The sequence below is a fragment of the Lolium perenne genome, chromosome 7 (assembly GCF_019359855.2).
Source record: "Lolium perenne isolate Kyuss_39 chromosome 7, Kyuss_2.0, whole genome shotgun sequence".
NCBI classification, from domain to species: domain Eukaryota; kingdom Viridiplantae; phylum Streptophyta; class Magnoliopsida; order Poales; family Poaceae; genus Lolium; species Lolium perenne.
Genome location: NC_067250.2, coordinates 329,332,091 through 329,349,987, shown reverse-complemented (window position 1 = coordinate 329,349,987; position 17,897 = coordinate 329,332,091). Strand labels below are relative to the sequence as shown.

The window sequence follows — 17,897 nt, the reverse complement described above, 5'->3', positions numbered from 1 at the left end:
AGTGAGTCGCGTGCGCGGTGGCATCAACGGCAATGGGCAGAGCAATGCTCGTGAGTGCGGATGATCAGAGAGAGTTGGGCGCAGGGGAAGCTTTTGCGAAGAGGAACAGATGAGCGGCGCAAGCGAGGGGATGAACGGAGGTTGAAGAAAGGTTTATATAAGAATCGGGTGAAGCAGTGCGCCGTTGGATGAAGAAATCGTGTGGTGAAAACAGATCTTCTAGATACAAGGGTAAAAAGGTATTTTTACTGAGATAGGCGTTACTGTACGTGCGCCAGAAAAAGCGGAGGACGTGTGTCCCCCACTTGCACGACGTGTCAACATGGTGGAAACAATGGACCCACAAGGCAGAAAAATCAAGATTATAAACAGAGATGAAGCAATTTTGTTTAAGGGAAGCATGTCGACAAGAAAAATAAAAGAAGATTGGCGATAGAAGGAATTATTAAATACTTCGGGAGCCTTTGATCAAATACAAGTTTTTGCCCAAACGCTCGGGGGCTACTTCGATAAAAAGTAAAATTTCGAGTATGGCAATATAGAAATTGCGGGAGCCTACAACCAAGCACAAGTCCTTGGCTGTAGCCTCGGGGGCTACTCCCATCGGGAGCGCTGTTCGCGCACCCGAGAGATAAAAAAAGAAGAGAGAGATCATATTGGGAAATAACGACAATATAGCGACAAGGTGGACTAAAATGTCGAGCCTACAACCAAGCACAAGTTCTTGGTTGTAGCCTCGAAACTACTCCCATCGGGAACGCTGTTCGCGTACCCGATGAAGTTCAAAAATAAAAGATAGAAAAGCAAGAGAGTATATTTCGAGTTATAATTAACTCTACATATACTCCCATCGGGAGAACAATATAAGTCAAAATTGACTCGATAAAATGTGCCATTCCAACAGCCGGAAAAGCACTCGACAATATATTCTCAGAACGCCGAAGTTGCGATCAATTTCTGAATGCCGCAAATTTGCGAAGGTAAGACCCCAGATCCGTTCTGCTGGGCGTGGCATCGCCAAAGACTGCGCTCTGCTACCTTTATCCGTATCAACAGATACGAAGAAAAATCCTAACGGACGCGTTAGGTACCCGATAAATTTGACGGGACTCGACAATGGTAAGACCTTAAGCGGCACCTGTCGAAGTTTACACCAGTATCCCGAGATCATGTCCAGGGACGTGATCTTGAAGTAGGTTTTTGCGGATTGCCACTAGAGCAGTTAACTAGTACCTGATCCGTCAGATGAACTAGCCCTAACTACCATTATCCCTGTACAATATAGAATTTTATGTGAAGAAATATAAAAAAGTTGAAGCTTTCGAATAAAAATAAACAGTGGAGATTTTCCCTGATTCTACGATTCAAGCAAAATCTCGGGGGCTACTGACATAGGCATCCCAAATGGGCCTGCCGAAGATAGTACCCGGGGTTTACTGAAGGCCCACTACCCGAAGAATAAGAAGATTCGGGAGCCCAAGATATATCAAGGAAAGTCAAGAGTTGTAATAGGAAGTGTTATCTGTAATCTGGCGGGATGAGTTAGAAACCGTCCCGGACTCTGTAACTTGTATAGCACGAACCCCTCGGCTCCACCTCCTATATAAAGGGGGAGTCGAGGGACGAAGAAAGGATCGAATCATTGTCTACAAACCCTAGTTTTCATAATCGTCGAGTACTTTTCGGCTGAAACCTTCGAGATCTACTTACCCTCTACTTCTAACTAAACCCTAGCCTACAATCCATAGGCATTGACAAGTTGATACCTTGTCAGTCGGACCGTGTAGACTGAAACCCCTGCTGCTAAAGAAAGCCCGCCATCCGCTGGTACCAAGCGCGAGGAGCCTGCTTGAGCCCATATAGAGAACGGGAGAGCAGGCACACATGGTCCGGGAAGGCGGGGTCGACGAAACCAGTAGGCTGCTGACAGAACACTTGCTCAGTGAGGTGCCCATGCAAGAATGCATTTGACACATCGAGCTGGTGAACCGTCCAAGCTCGAGAGGCCGCGAGCTGAAGAACGGCGCGAATCGTGCCCGGTTTGACAACCGGGGCGAAGGTGTCGGTGAAGTCCACGCCGGCACGCTGATGAAAGCCGCGTACCACCCAGCGCGCCTTATGGCGCTCAAGAGAACCATCCGGGTGACTCTTGTGCCGAAAGACCCATTTGCCAGAGATGACATTGGCATGATGGGGTCTGGGCACAAGCTGCCATGTGCGGTTGCGCTGGAGAGCATCGAACTCCTCGCGCATAGCGGCAAGCCAGTTCGGATCTCGAAGGGCTGCGCGGGCGGAGGAGGGTAGCGGGGACGGCACCGATGTAGAGGTGGCATACGCGTACGCAGGGTCGGTGTAGCGCGGGTTCGGACGGCGAGTCCCGGTCCGAGCGCGGGTGACCACACCGTCGAGGGGTGCGGCCGCCACAGGCGAGGTCGAGGAGGGTGCAGCCGGGGCCGCATGGGGCGCGGGCGCAGCCGGGGCCATAGTAGGCGCGGGCGCAGCCGGTGTCTCGACACTGCCGGAGGGTGGGACCTACTGAAACGGAAACACAAGCTCATCAAAGTAAACGTGTCGCGAGATGTAAACGCGACGGGACACGGGATCATAGCACCGGTAACCTTTGGTGTTGGGAGGATAGCCAAGGAAGACACAGGGAGCTGAACGCAGAGCGAGTTTATGAGGAGTGGTGGACGCGGTGCTAGGATAACAGAGACACCCGAAGGTCCGAAGACCATCGTAAGACGGAGGGACACCGAATAGGAGCTGATGAGGAGCGTAGTTCCAGCGAGGGCGACATGGGCGGATGTTAAGAAGGAGGGTGGCGGTGGAGAGAGTATCCGGCCAGAAGTGAGACGGAACGGGAGAGTGGAACAGCAGTGTGCGGACGCAATCATTAAGAGTGCGGATGACGCGCTCAGCGCGGCTGTTCTGCTGGGACGTGTAAGGACAAGTGAGACGGAGGACGGTGCCGTGCGACGCGAGGAGATGGCGGACAGCAGCGTTGTCAAATTCCTTGCCGTTGTCAGTCTGAAGTGCGATAATGGGACGACTAAACTGAGTAGCGACATAGGAGTAGAAGGTAGTGAGGGTGGCTAAGACGTCAGACTTACGACGAAGTGGGAATGTCCATACGTAATGAGAGAAATCATCCAAAAGAACTAAATAATATAAGTAACCCGTGTTGCTGGCAACCGGGGATGTCCAAACGTCACTATGCAACAACTGAAAAGGAAAAGTGGAAATAGTGGTAGACTCGCTAAAGGGAAGCCGTACGTGTTTGCCAAGACGACAGGCATTACAAGTATGATGTTCGGCCTTATTACAGGAGAATGAAAAAGTCTGAAGAATTTGACGCAAGGCGGTGGAGTTGGGATGACCAAGACGGGCATGCCAAAGGTCGACGCTAGTGGCGAGGGTGGCGGGGCGAGTGACGGCTGTGGAGGAGGGGTACACCGGGTAGAGCTCGTCGGGGCTATCCCATCGGTGCAGAACCATCCGAGTGCGGGCGTCCTTCACAGAAAAACCAGCGGCGTCAAATTTAACAGAAATAGGATTTTCTCGAGTAAGTTGACGAACAGAAACGAGACTTTTAACTAAGTTAGGACAGACAAGGACATTAGACATTTTAATGGGAGTGGACGTGGAGGGAAAAGACATACTACCGACATGTGTAATGGGAAAGGAGGAACCGTCGCCGACGGTGATGCGAGTAGAAGTTTGAACGGGAGTGGAAGAAGTGAGGTTACCGGGATGATTGGTCATGTGAGCGGTGGCGCCCGTGTCCATGAAGTAATCACCACCTGACAAGGTATCAACTTGTCAATGCCTATGGATTGTAGGCTAGGGTTTAGTTGGAAGTAGAGGGTAAGTAGATCTCGAAGGTTTCAGCCGAAAAGTACTCGACGATTGTGAAGACTAGGGTTTGTAGACAATGATTCGATTATCTCTTCGTCCCTCGACTCCCTCTTTATATAGGAGGTGGAGCCGAGGGATTCGTGCTATACAAGTTACAGAGTTCGGGACGGTTTCTAACTCATCCCGCCAGATTACAAATAACACTTCCTACTACAACTCTTAAATTTCCTTATTATATCTTGGGCTCCCGAATCTTCTTATTCTTCGGGTAGTGGGCCTTCAGTAAACCCCGGGTACTATCTTCGGCAGGCCCATTTGGGATGCCTATGTCAGTAGCACCCGAGATTTTGCTTGAATCGTAGAGTCAGGGAAAATCTTCACTGTTTATTTTTATTCGAAAGCTTTAACCTTTTTATACTTCTTCACATAAAATTCTATATTGTACAGGGATAATGGTAGTTGGGGCTAGTTCATCTGACGGATCAGGTACTAGTTAACTGCTCTAGTGGCAATCCGCAAAAACCTACTTCAAGATCACGTCCCTGGACATGATCTCGGGATACTGGTGTAAACTTCGACAGGTGCCGCTTAAGGTCTTACCATTCTGTCGAGTCCCAGTCAAATTTATCGGGTACCTAACGCGTCCGTTAGGATTTTTCTTCGTATCTGTTGATACGGATAAAAGTAGCAGAGTGCAGTCTTTGGTGATGCCACGCCCAGCAGAACGGATCTGGGGTCTTACCTTCATAAATTTGCGGCATTCAGAAATTGATCGCAACTTTGGCGTTCTGAGAATATATTGTCGAGTGCTTTTCCGGCTGTTGGAATGGCACATTTTATCGAGTCAAATATGACTTATATTGCTTTCCCGATGGGAGTATATGTAGAGTTAATTATAACTCGAAATATACTCTCTTGCTTTTCTATCTTTTATTTTTGAACTTCATCGGGTACGCGAACAGCGTTCCCGATGGGAGTAGCCCCCGAGGCTACAGCCAAGAACTTGTGCTTGGTTGTAGGCTCAACATTTTAGTCCACCTTGTCACTATAGTCATTATGTTCCAATATGATCTTCTTTTTATCTCTCGGGTGCGCGAACAGCGCTCCCGATGGGAGTAGCCCCCGAGGCTACAGCCAAGGACTTGTGCTTGGTTGTAGGCTCCCGCAATTTCTATACTGCCATACTCGAAATTTTACTTTTTGTCGAAGTAGCCCCCGAGCATTTGGGCAAAAACCTGTATTTGATCAAAGGCTCCCGAAGTATTCAAATAACTCCTCCTGTCGCCAATCTTCTTTTATTTTCTTGTCGGCATGCTTCCCTTAATCAAATTTACTTCATCTCTGTTTAATAGTCGTGATTTTTCTGCCCTGTGGGTCCATTGCTTCTACCACGTTGACACGTCGTGCAAGTGGGGGACACACGTCCTCCGCTTTTCCTGGCGCACGTACGGTAACGCTTATCTCAGTAAAAATACCTTTTTACCCTTTTATCTAGAAGATTTGTTGTCACCACACGATTTCTTCATCCAACGGTGCATTGCTTCACCCGATTCTTATATAAACCTTTCTTCAACCTCCGTTCACTCCCTCGCTTGCGCCGCACATCTGTTCCTCTTCGCAAAAGCTTCCCCTGCGCCCAACTCTCTCTGATCTTCCGCACTCACGAACATTGCTTTGCCCATTGCCGTTGATGCCACCGCGTACGCGACTCACTCGCCACAGCACTCCAGAATCCAAGATGGCCGCCGAAGATCTTGAGTGGGAGAGATCTAAAATCTCCAACCAGGACGTCAACACTCTGAAGAGGCTTGGCCTCATGAAGAAGGAAGACGCCATCCGCTTTCCCAGCGAAGAAAGCTACCCCAACCCTCCAATGGAGTATCGGGTTAGTTTCGTTGATCACCTCATCCGCGGCCTTTCGGCCCCAATTCACGATTTCCTCCGCGGCCTTCTTTTTGTTTACGAGATTCAACTGCACCAGTTGACCCCTAATTCCATCATTCACATTTCCATTTTTATCACACTTTGCGAATGCTTCCTCGGAATCCCTCCTAATTGGGCTCTGTGGAAACGCATTTTCTGCCTCCGCCGCAATGGCTCCCACAACGCCACCTATAACATAGGCGGCGTTGTTATCTGTGTCCGAACTGATGTCGATTACTTCGACGTCAAATTTCCTGATTCTGTCCAAGGATGGCGCAAAAGGTGGCTCTACATTCACGAAGAAAGCGCCAACTCTATTGAACACAACATATATCCTTTCGACGGAAGTGCCAAAATTCAGCGCCGCCGCTCCTGGGATGCCGAAGCTTCCGATGAAGAGAAAAAGGCGACAGAGGCACTCATGTCTCGTATTCATCAGCTTCAAAACACTCGAGGCAAAGAGCTATCTGGTGTTCAAATCACTGCCTACTTTCTTAGGATTAGAGTGCAGCCTCTTCAGGCTCGCAAAAATCCCCTTTGGACGTATTCTGGTGAAAACGACGCCAATAGAATCTCCAGTGATCTTTCTGCAAAGGACTTGGAGAAATTGATTCGAAGAGTTTCCCGCCTGGCCAAGAAGGATCCTATTCCCTCCTCTTGTCGCGTGGAACCATACAGCTCCGCCAATCCTCTCCCCGAGGTATTTTGTCTTCTCGAGTTTCTATCTTGTTCCGAATTTTCCCTGCATCTCATTGTATTGGTATCGCTCTAATTTTTTGTTTGTCGCTATTTTCTTACAGAACCATCCTACTATGACTTCCCTTCCTCCTCTTCCTGAGGATGGAGAAGTCGAAGAACAGGCTATCGTTGCCGAAGACATCCAAGGTTCTTCTATTCCTGAAAGTGAAGTCGCAGGTTCTCACAAATCTGCGGCTTCCCATGAAAAAGAAGTTGAATCTGAAGCCAGTGAGTCGACGCAATCCCTTCCTCCTGCTGTTTCCCCAAGGAACAAAAGGAAAAGGAATGATGCCGAGGATTCTGGCACTTCTAAGGCTGAAAAAGTTGTTCCTTCTCATCCGAAGGCAGCTTATGATCCTTATATTGAATCCTTCGTCAGCTCGTAAGTCGTCTTTATTTCTTCCTATGTTTGTACTCGAAATATTTATCTTGTCTTGCTTTTTATGCTGCCGATTTTTTGATCAACAGTGATGACGAGGAAGAAGTACCAACTGTTGACGTAGCTCCTCGGACAAGCACGTCATATACTGTACTTGCCTCAGACACGCTAGTTGAAGGAGAAGAATCCTCGCCTCCTCAGCAAAACGTCGTCACCACAACTCCACCAGCAAGCCCCCTTGCTCCTTCACCAAAAAGGACAAGGATTGAAACAAATCTTGAACCTGCCCTTCAATTGGGCAGCTCGTCGACTCTGCTCTTAGATGATGTAAGTTTGTCGATATCTATATTTCCGCTATTTTGCTTCTTCGCGCCTTCACTCTCTTTTTCATGCCTATGTTTCTCTTGCTGTGTTCTTCTTTAACAGCCCATGATCAAAGAGCTTCTCCGCATCGGATCCCAATTTATTGGGTACCGTGAGTATGCTAGCAGAGCCGAAGGTAACAACTTTTATACTTGCCGTTTTTCCTTGACTTTTTGCTCCTGTTGCTTGTCGCGATTTTTGATCTTTCTTCTCTCTCTTTTTATATCTCGACAGAGAAACTTGCAGAGGCCAACAAACGTGCCGACGCACTTGCTCAAAAACTTGAGCAAAGTGAGGCGGCTCGTAAGAAAGCCGAACTTGTTGCTAAGCGAAGCCAAGGCCGAGGCTGATGAAGCCAAGGCAAAAGCTGCTAGTGTCGAGGAACTGCAGAAAAAACTTGAGGATACTGCATCTACCTTAAACGAGCACAAAGCTGCACAAGCTTCTCGTGAACAGGGGATTCTCAAGCGCCTGAAAACACAAAGTCGCCGCACTTTCAGTAATATTATTGATTTCTTCTATTTTTATGAGAGCCGCTGTTTCTTATTGTTTGACCAACGCTTTGTTTTCTTGACAGATCAAACAAACCAAGATTTTGATCTGGCGAATCCTGTCGATGACCCTCTCCTTGACGCACTTTCCTATCTGGAGCTGCATGGGTCCGAAATTCGTGAAGGCGTGGCAAATGCTAATGCAGGATTGTCGGCGTTGTTCCCCTACTTCTTCCCGAAGAAAGAGGAGCCCTCGACTTTCCTTAACCTTGCCAAGATGTTCAATTCACCGAGAAGACCTTGGACTGAAGATGCGCCAAGAAAATATGAAAATTGCCGTCGAAAGCACCGTTGCTTTGGTTCTTGACAGTCAACGAGGCTATTGATTGGACGAAAGTTGGCGACACCGAAGCAGATAGAGCAATCAAGATGGAGGTCACTCGATTAAGGCAGCCAAGCCCAACACGAAGAAGATCTTGGCCTATCTCGGGATCAAACCAGCGTCGACTCCTAGCTCATCAAGGCCGGAGGTCTAGTTGCATGCCTCTTTATTTTTCTTTCTATGTTTCTTTTGCTCTTGTCGCCAAAGTAGTCATTTGGCGACACGTACTTCCTTAGCTCCACTGTAATGCCTTTGTAATTATTCCGAGAGATTAATGAAAACTCTATCTTTGCTTGTTGTTTGATGTTGTCTTGTCTAAATTTCAGTTGATATTTGATAACTATACTCCGTCTTCCGCTCCTTCCAATATTTCGCCTTCTTCTTCTCGCTCGAGGAGAGCTTTTGTCGATACCGCACCAGTCGAAGATACCGTGTAGCAAGAACTGGAAGAACTTCGACAAGCAACTTCGATATGCGAAGAAACAAACACTTGTGATGATGGAGAAGTCTCATAAGTCATCTGAAGCCGAAAAAATTGCACTTCAGCAAGCTCGCGAGGCCGTGGCTGCTAAGGAAATTGCTGCTTCCGAGGCTGAAAAGGCGACTACTCGAGAAAATTTCATGCTCGAGTTAATGAATGAAGCCAGTACAGATATGTCGGGTATGCTTGTTTCATCCTCGATATCTTTCATCTTCATGCTATGTCTCTTAAAGGTTTCTACTTCGTTGTTTTGATAGGTTCCTTTATTGATGCTTTGCCGAGGAAGAGAGGGTAAATACTAGGACGAACCTCCTTGTTAACCTTTCCCTTGACCATGGTTCTCTATTTTGGGCTACTCCGGAGAGGACCCGCCAAATCGTCAGTTTCGTGGATCGCACCTCTCAAACTCGCGACTTCCTTGACTTCTGTACCAAGACCTTGTCTATGGTTTATAACTCCATGTTTCCTCGGAACATTCAACCAAAAACTCTTCCTGAGTTAATGGAGAAATTCAAAGAAGCTCACAGGATCCATGACTTCGTCAAAGCTCAATTGGTAGCTGGCGCGCATTTGCTCTTATCATGCTCCAGATCTGCCACTCAAATCTTGACCTTACCCAAGTTGTCGCGAAAGTTCATCAGAAGGTAAAACGTCGAAGAGTTGGTGTTGACCGAATTAACACGAAGGTTTCGCCTGTAGCCGAAGAAATGATTGAAGACCTTCTTCGGATGGACGCCGATTTTTTTGCCGATGGTCATTATGCTGATTTTCTTGGCGCTGCTCCTGAAGAGAACAGAGTTACCCTTGATGACATATTGAATCAAGGCTAGCTGTTTTCCCCTTGTAGATAATTCTTCTTTGTGACCCATGACTATGATTATATTGTGAAGCAATCATTATATTTCTATGTTTGTCTAGCCCCCGAGTGTTTTGGTGACTCTTTACTGTATTTGTATATTGCGAGGTTTTGAACCAAGGCATTTATGTATTTATGGCGAATATGAGCCCCCGAGCTTCTTTATTGAGTACTATTTTGTGTTTTTATTGACTCACGAGGTATTTTAATACCAAGGCGAGGCTTTTCTTTTTCGATGAACTATATTGAAATTCGTCGAAGCAGAGACTTTAAGCATGTCGATAAAGAAAAGGTTATATTGACACTATCTTTATTATATTGCAGCACCGCGAGCCCGCCTCATTAAAAACCTTTCCCGGCCCCACTCGGTGCCCCGAAAAAGGAAAAGAGTGCGTCTGAAAACTCGCGGGCGTTTCAGTACATTGAAGTTTTACAAGGACTATATTTCAACTCTAGGCGTAGAACCGCCTGAGTTGCGCCACGTTCCAGGGGTTTGGCTCCTCCACCCCTGTCTTCTTGTCCTTTATCCTGTATGCTCCTCCTCCGATTACTTCCGTGACAATGTAAGGGCCAAGCCATGGTGACTCGAGTTTTTCATGACTTTTTTGCGTGAGCCGAAGAACTAGGTCTCCCACCTGAAAAGATCTTGGCCGCAAACGTCGACTGTGGTAATTCTTCAAGTCCTGTTGGTATTTGGTTACCCGAGACAGTACTTCATCTCGAGCTTCATCAAGTGCGTCGACATCATCTTCTAGCGCTTTTCTCGACACTTCTTCGTCATATTCGACGACGCGTGGAGAGTTGTGCTCTATCTCGATTGGTAATACTGCTTCTGCTCCATGAACCAAGAAAAACGGAGTTTCCTGTGTTGCTGTGTTTGGTGTTGTTCGGATGCTCCACAATACACTTGGTAGTTCTTCTGGCCAGGTATGTCGAGCTTTTTCCAGTGGTCCTAACAAGCGTTTCTTGATGCCATTGCAGATGATGCCATTGGCTTTCTCGACTTGCCCATTGGTTTGAGGATGTGCAACTGACGCAAAGTGCAACTTGATACCCACCTCTTCGCAATAATCTTTGAATTCGTGGGATGTGAAGTTACTGCCGTTGTCTGTGACGATGCTGTGGGGCACTCCAAATCTGAAGACGAGGCCTTTTATGAATTTTACTGCGGATGCTCCGTCTGGTGAATTTATCGGCTTCGCTTCTATCCACTTTGTAAATTTGTCGACAGCTACTAGCATATACTCCTTTCCTCCTGGCCAGGATTTGTGTAACTTGCCCACCATATCAAGTCCCCATTGGGCAAAGGGCCATGACAATGGTATTGGTGCTAGCTCTGCTGCTGGAGAGTGAGGTTTTGCGGCAAACCTTTGACACGCGTCGCAAGTTCTTACTATGTCCTTGGCGTCCTCGATTGCTGTCAACCAGTAGAATCCTGCCCGAAAAACCTTGGCTGCAATAGCTCGACTACTTGCGTGGTGGCCACATATTCCTTCGTGTACATCCTTCAGAATTATTCTTCCTTCTTCGGGTGTGACACATCTTTGCAGGACGCCTGAAATACTCCGCTTGTACAATTCCCCTTTGACTACCGTGAAAGCTTTGGAGCGTCGAATTACTCGCCTTGCCTCAACTGGATCATCGGGTATTTCTTTCCTGAGGATGTACGATATGTACGTCTGCATCCATGGTATCTGTATCACCATGACCAGGTCCTGATCTTCTTCTTCTTCCTCTTGCTTTTCCTTGGTAGCCCCCGAGGGTTTCTTCTCCTTCTTTTTTGATTTTGTCGATTTGGTGGATCTCTCTGTTATCTCTTCCCAGAATCACCTGGCGGGACTGCAAGGCATTGCGACCCGATGTTTGCAAGAACATCGGCTTCGTCGTTGCTCAACCTACTAATATGATTTACTTCGCATCCATCGAACAACTTCTCGAGCTCGTTGTACACCTCCTTGTATGCCATCATGCTATCATTGACTGCGTCACATTGGTTCATAACTTGCTGAGCCACCAATTGTGAGTCGCCAAAGATTTTTAGTCGAGTTGCACCGCAGGCTTTCGCCATCTTCATCCCGTGTATGAGAGCCTCATATTCTGCTTCATTGTTAGATGCGTTAGGGAACGTCATCCGAAGGATGTACTTCAACTTGTCGCCTTCAGGTGATATGAGTACTACTCCTGCGCCAGCCCCTTCTAGTCTTTTGGACCCATCAAAGTTCATGGTCCAGGTTCTCGACAAGTCTGGAGGTCCTGTGTTTTGCAACTCCATCCACTCTGCGATGAAGTCTGGCAAAACTTGCGACTTGATTGCTTTTCTTTTTTCATACGTGATGTCCCGAGGGGAAAGTTCTATTCCCCAAAGGGAGACACGACCCGTAGCTTCTGGATTGTTTAGTATATTTGACAAGGGAGCTTCATTGACCACTATGATCGGGTGTGCCGAAAAATAGTGGCGCAATTTTCGTGCTGTTGTGAACACTCCATATGCTAGCTTTTGGTACTGAGGGTACCTTTGTTTTGAGGGCGACAAAACTTCGCTCACGAAGTATACTGGCCTCTGCACTCCATGGATTTTCCCTTCTTCTTCTCTTTCAACAACTAATACCGTGCTAACCACTTGGGGTGTGGCTGCAATATACAGCAGGAGAGGTTCCTTTTCCTTTGGCGCCACCAAAATTGGTGGTGTCGAAATTGTGCGCTTCAAATCCTCGAAAGCTCTGTCGGCCTCTTCGTTCCATTGGAATTTATCTCCTTGCTTTATCGGAGCGTAAAATGGTAACGCTTTTTCTCCCGATCAGCGACGAATCTGCTCAAAGCTGCGACTCGCCCGATTAGCTGCTGTATCTCTTTCAACTTTGTTGGCTTCCTCATTGTTACTATAGCTTGTATTTTGTCGGGATTTGCTTCAATCCCTCTTGCTGAAACTAGGAACCCCGAGAAGTTCTCTGTGGGACGCCAAAAGAACACTTCGTCGGGTTCAACTTCAGGCAGAATTTGTCGAGGTTGTCAAAAGTTTCTTTGAGGTCCTCGATCAGCGTTGCCCCCTTTTTTGACGTTATGACGACATCATCGATGTATACTTGCACGTTTTTCCCGATCTGTGTCGCTAAACACTTCTGCATCATCCTCTGATATGTTGCTCCCGCATTTTTTAGACCAAAGGGCATTGTCTTGTAGCAGAACACGCCGTAAGGTGTAATAAACGCTGTTTTGGCTTCATCATCTTCTTTTAATCTGATCTGGTTATAACCAGAGTATGCATCCAAAAAGGAAAGACGTTCACAGCCTGCCGTGGAGTTGATGATTTGATCGATCCTTGGGAGGGGAAAGTGATCCTTAGGACAATGTTTATTGAGACACGTAAAGTCGACGCACATGCGAAGGACTGTCGTGTGTTTCTTCGGCACCATCACTGGGTTAGCTACCCATGTGGCTTCTGTAGATATCTCTTTGATAAAACCAGCCTCCTCAAGTCGATTTATTTCTGATAGCATGGCTTTGCGGTTTGGTTCCGAAAAATGCCGCAAAGGTTGTTTGATTGGTCTCGCTACTGGATCCAAGTTTAGGTGGTGCTCGGCAAGTTCCCTGGGTACTCCTGGCATGTCAGCTGGACACCATGCGAAGATTTTCCAGTTCTCACGGAGGAACTTGACGAGCGCGCTTTCCTATGCGATATCCATGTCGTTTGCGATAGATGTCGTCTTTTTTGGGTCTGTCGGGTGAATCTGCACTTCTTTTGAATTTTTCTCGGTATTGAAAGTTGATTCTTTGTTTGGCCTTCCAACGTCTGGCAGTACGTCGTAATCAGTCATGCTTTTTGACGCCAAGTACTCAGCTTGCATCCCGAAAGTTTCTGACAGCCGGTGAAAGTCCTTATCGCACTTATCGGCTAAGGCAAAGCTTCCTTTGACTGTGATTGGTCCCTTTGGTCCAGGCAACCTCCACAGCAGGTATGTATAGTGTGGTACCGCCATAAACCTAGCATATGCTGGTCGTCCCAACAGAGCGTGGTATTGCGACGGAAAATCCACGACTTCAAATTCGAGCCTCTCGATTCTATAATTTTCTCGGGTCCCAAAAGCTGAACGTCGAGATTGATCTTCCCCAATGGATAACTTGGTTTCTCCGGTGTGATGCCGTGGAACCTTGTGTCTGTTGGTTTCAAGTTTGCTAAGGATATGTTCATCTTCCTCAATGTATCTGCATACATAAGGTTTAGGCTGCTGCCGCCGTCTATGAACACTCGAGAGACATCAAATCCCGCGATAACTGCTGGCAGAATAAGTGCTGACTGCCCTGGTCGAGGAACTTGCTGCGGATGATCTGCTATGGTGAAGCCAATATCTTGTCCTGACCAATTAAGATACTCAACTGTTGGTGGAGGCATTTTTTCTGCCATAAACACCTGTCGTGAGATTACTTTCTGAGCTCTATTGGACGGCCTCCCCTTCTGAATCATCGACACCGCTCCGTTGGAGTTAGGATCAACATAAGGTGGTGGTGTAGGTGCTGCCGCTATTCTGAGCTGATGCCGATTGTCGTCTGTAATCGCGGGAGGAGGCGGCAAGTGAATCTCGCCACGGGTTCCCGAGGATTTCTCTGTGTTGCTCGCGCGTTAGCGTTTCTGCATACCGCAACATTGCCTGAAAATTTCGACGATCTTTACGCAGTGCCCGACTGTCTTTTACCGTTGCTATCAAGGAAAAAGTGCATCTGACACGGTCCATTCATCATCTCTTCAGGGACACAAAAGGCCTTGGGAATCTAGGCCCGCTATTTTGCCTGTTGCGTGAATCATCCCTGTTATCACCTCGCTGCTCATTGCTTCTCTGATAATCATCTCTGTTGCTTCCTCCTGTGTTTGCCCGAAAGCCTGCCGAAATTTGCCCTGGAGCGTCATAGTTCGGATACTGCCGAGGAAATCGTCGCCTTGGTTGATAGTTTCGACCGCGGTCCTCCTCTGGTGACCTGTGCCGTTTGTTGTGGACAGCATCTTCTCCATCTGCCCATCTGTTTGCTATCTCCATTAACGCGGATACTGTCTTTGGATTGGTCCTTCCCAAGTCCTCGACAAAATCTCCACGCCTAATTCCTGCGACAAACGCATCTATTGCTCTCTCGTCAGATATATTTTCTGCCGAGTTTTTGATGATATTCCACCTTTGGATATACTTTCTCATTGGCTCGTCTGGCTTTTGTCGACATGCTCTCAACTCCTCTAACGACGCAGGTTTTTTGCACGTGGATCTGAAGTTCTTGACGAACACATCCTCGAAACTTTCCCAGCTGTCGATGGATCCTGGAGTGAGTTTCTTTATCCAAGATCGTGCGGCTCCACTCAAATGCACCTGGATGCTTTGCATAGCTGTTGCCCTGGTTCCTCCTGTGAGCTTCACCGTCTCCAGATAGTCGACTAGCCAATCCTCTGGATCTTGAAGGCCGTCGAACTTTTTGAAATTATCGGGTAACTTGAATCCTGAGGGGACTCGAGTTTTTCGGACTCTCCTCGTGAAGCATGGTAAGCCGCACATATCTTCGTCGTTAAGCTCGGAGATTGCCGATGATCCCTTCGCTTTGCCGTGCTCTGTCGACCCTTGCTTGTGCTGCTGTGTCTCTTGCTCCACTTGGTCCTTCAGGTGCTGCCGCTGTTGCTACTGCAGGTCGTGGACTATTTTGCCTTGCCGCTCCTTCGGGAGGCGTTGATACAAACGCTGTCCCCATAGCTCCAACTCCTGCTACCGCCATATTGTACAATGTTTCCCTTGGATCACCTGGAGGTGGTTTAGATGCAAGGATAAAAGCATGTGTCGCCATATACCCAGCTTCTGGTGTCTTAGGGATGATGTTTCCTCTTGTATCTATCGACATGAAGGACATGTCGAGGTTTTGGACCAAGTGATCTCTTACTGCTTCGTGTATGTTTTGCAGCCTTGATCTTGCTCTGTTCCGCGCCTCCCGTGGCTATCACCCGAAGTTCTAGATTGTCGACTTAGATCTGCCCTTCTCTGCTTGGATGCGAAGCTGCCTCCTTTCTCTGTTCAATTCAATTTGTCTGTTTTCCAATTCCCCTGGCAGCTCGTGCGAGCCTATATTGATATGCTTGTAATTCCTCTGGTGTGGCCGTGGTAGCCATTGGTTCTGTACCGTTCATAGCTCTCGCGGCTCTGTCCCACGCTGCTTGTGAAAGTTGAACTCTATCTCGCGGCTCTGGCCCGACGTATTTGTTGCCCAGGCCTTGTCGCAGATTGGAGGGATCGACGTATGGATTTCCCAGATCGTCGAAAGCCTCAGATGTTTCCTCTTGATCTTCAATGGCATAAATCTGATGATACTTTGTACTCAGATCTATGTTAGGTTTGGTGACATCATCGTTGAGATTGATGAAGACCTTGCCCACTGTGATAGATTTGTCGATGAAGTCATAACTGTCGACATCACTTGAGCCATCGCTTATATATGAGTCCGCAGATGACTCAAACGACATGTCGTTGAAGATCTTGGCGAGTTTCTCTCTTGCTCTGGTGCTGACATAGCGTGTCGCCGAAGTTTCTTCTTCTCCTGACTCGGTTGATGATGCATAGCTTGAAAAATCGGAATCGACCGCCGACGATCCTGATGAATTCGGAATTTCGACACGATACGATCCCTCCTTCTCGACGCGAAAGTGAAACCTTCCGAACGTCATCTCCATGGGCTCCGCCAGATACGCATATGCATCCAAACGGGAGGGTGGGTGAGGAACAAAATCGACAAGACCAGCAGCGATCTGTTTACCTCGATCCATTGTGTTGCTTGCGGTTGACGATGTCGAAGATCTTGAACGTGCCATCGAGATCAGATCCTTACGCCTCTAGTTCCCACAGACGGCGCCAATTGACAAGGTATCAACTTGTCAATGCCTATGGATTGTAGGCTAGGGTTTAGTTGGAAGTAGAGGGTAAGTAGATCTCGAAGGTTTCAGCCGAAAAGTACTCGACGATTGTGAAGACTAGGGTTTGTAGACAATGATTCGATTATCTCTTCGTCCCTCGACTCCCCCTTTATATAGGAGGTGGAGCCGAGGGATTCATGCTATACAAGTTACAGAGTTCGGGACGGTTTCTAACTCATCCCGCCAGATTACAAATAACACTTCCTACTACAACTCTTAACTTTCCTTAATATATCTTGGGCTCCCGAATCTTCTTATTCTTCGGGTAGTGGGCCTTCAGTAAACCCCGGGTACTATCTTCGGCAGGCCCATTTGGGATGCCTATGTCACCACCGCCGCCATAGTTGCTGGGGAAGGGCACCGAGTGCAGCGCAGCGAGGAGGGCAGGGTCCCACGGCGGCGGCACCTGTGGAGGGTACGCGGCAGGTGGCGCGGCAGGGAAGCCGGCGGCAGTCGGAGGCGCGTAGTAGCCCTGGTACGAGGCGGCGGGAGGCGTAGCGCCGAAGGCCGGGTAGGAGGCGCCATGGGGCGTCGCAGCTGGCCCGGCGAAGTACGCCTGGTGAGTCGACGGAGCCGGCCCGAAGAGGCTCGGTGCGGGTGCCCGAGGCACCGGCATGGAGTATGCGTGGACCACACCTGTCCATGGGTTGGTGCCGTACGTCCAGGGAGGGGAGGGCTGCATCGCGCGTGGGGCCTGACCGCCCCCGGGTGCCGGCTGCTGCGGTGGCTTGTGACCGCCATGTCGGTTGCCGCGACGACCGCCCTGCTGCGGTGGAGTGGCGGCAGGAGGTGCGGGTGCTGGGGCGGTGGGGGGCGCGCCGCGGAAGACGCCGGCGGCAAGAGCGTGATGCTGCGCACGCTTCTTCACACCCTTCATCCGACGTTCTTCGAGCTTTAAGTAGGACACGAACTTAGGGAAGGAGGGGTCCGGCATCAGGGTGAGGTTGCTAGCCGCGTTACCGAAGTCCTCATGGAGGTTGGCGGTGAGGGTGCTGAGGAGAAAGTCATCGTCAATCGGGGCGCCGATGTCGCGCAATTCATCCGCCAACTGCTTAAGACGACGAGTGTATTCGTCGATGGTCTGATCGTCCTGGTGACAGTCCGTGAATTCTTGATGCAAGAAGATGCGGCGCTGAAGCTTGTTGTCGGTGAAGAAGCCGTTGAGCTTGGTCCATACGGCGGCGGCGTCGTCGTCGTCCTTGATGACGGTGAGAAACAGATCGCGCGAGATCGTGGTGAAGAACCACCTGATGAGCGTGGCGTCGATCGAGGTCCACTCGGGATCGGCCGCCATGATGCGCGAGTCGATGGAGCCATCAACGTGATCCAGCAGGTCCTCCTCGCGGAAGAGAAGAGAGAAGTACGTTTTCCATGGGTGGTAGGAGGAGTTGGTGGCGTCGAGGGTGACGGGGACTCGGTCGCGGATGTTGATCAGGCGGATGGTGGCGGGATCGGGGCCGGCGAAGGGGTTGGAGTGAGAGGAGGCCGACGACAT

The 17,897-nt window shown here is 48.8% G+C and overlaps 1 protein-coding gene across 1 annotated transcript in view; it reads right to left on the bottom strand.

Moving 5' to 3' along the window:
• The window catches only part of LOC139834072 (uncharacterized), a 33,921-nt gene extending 16,024 nt beyond the window's left edge, over positions 1–17,897 (bottom strand). The window contains exons 1-4 of the mRNA XM_071824459.1: positions 16,764–17,897; positions 3,316–3,510; positions 2,887–3,027; positions 1,846–2,532 (exon numbers count right to left, since the gene is read on the bottom strand). Of these exons, the coding sequence (XP_071680560.1) occupies positions 1,846–2,532; positions 2,887–3,027; positions 3,316–3,510; positions 16,764–17,897 (2,157 nt within the window). The remainder of the gene's footprint in view (positions 1–1,845; positions 2,533–2,886; positions 3,028–3,315; positions 3,511–16,763) is intronic.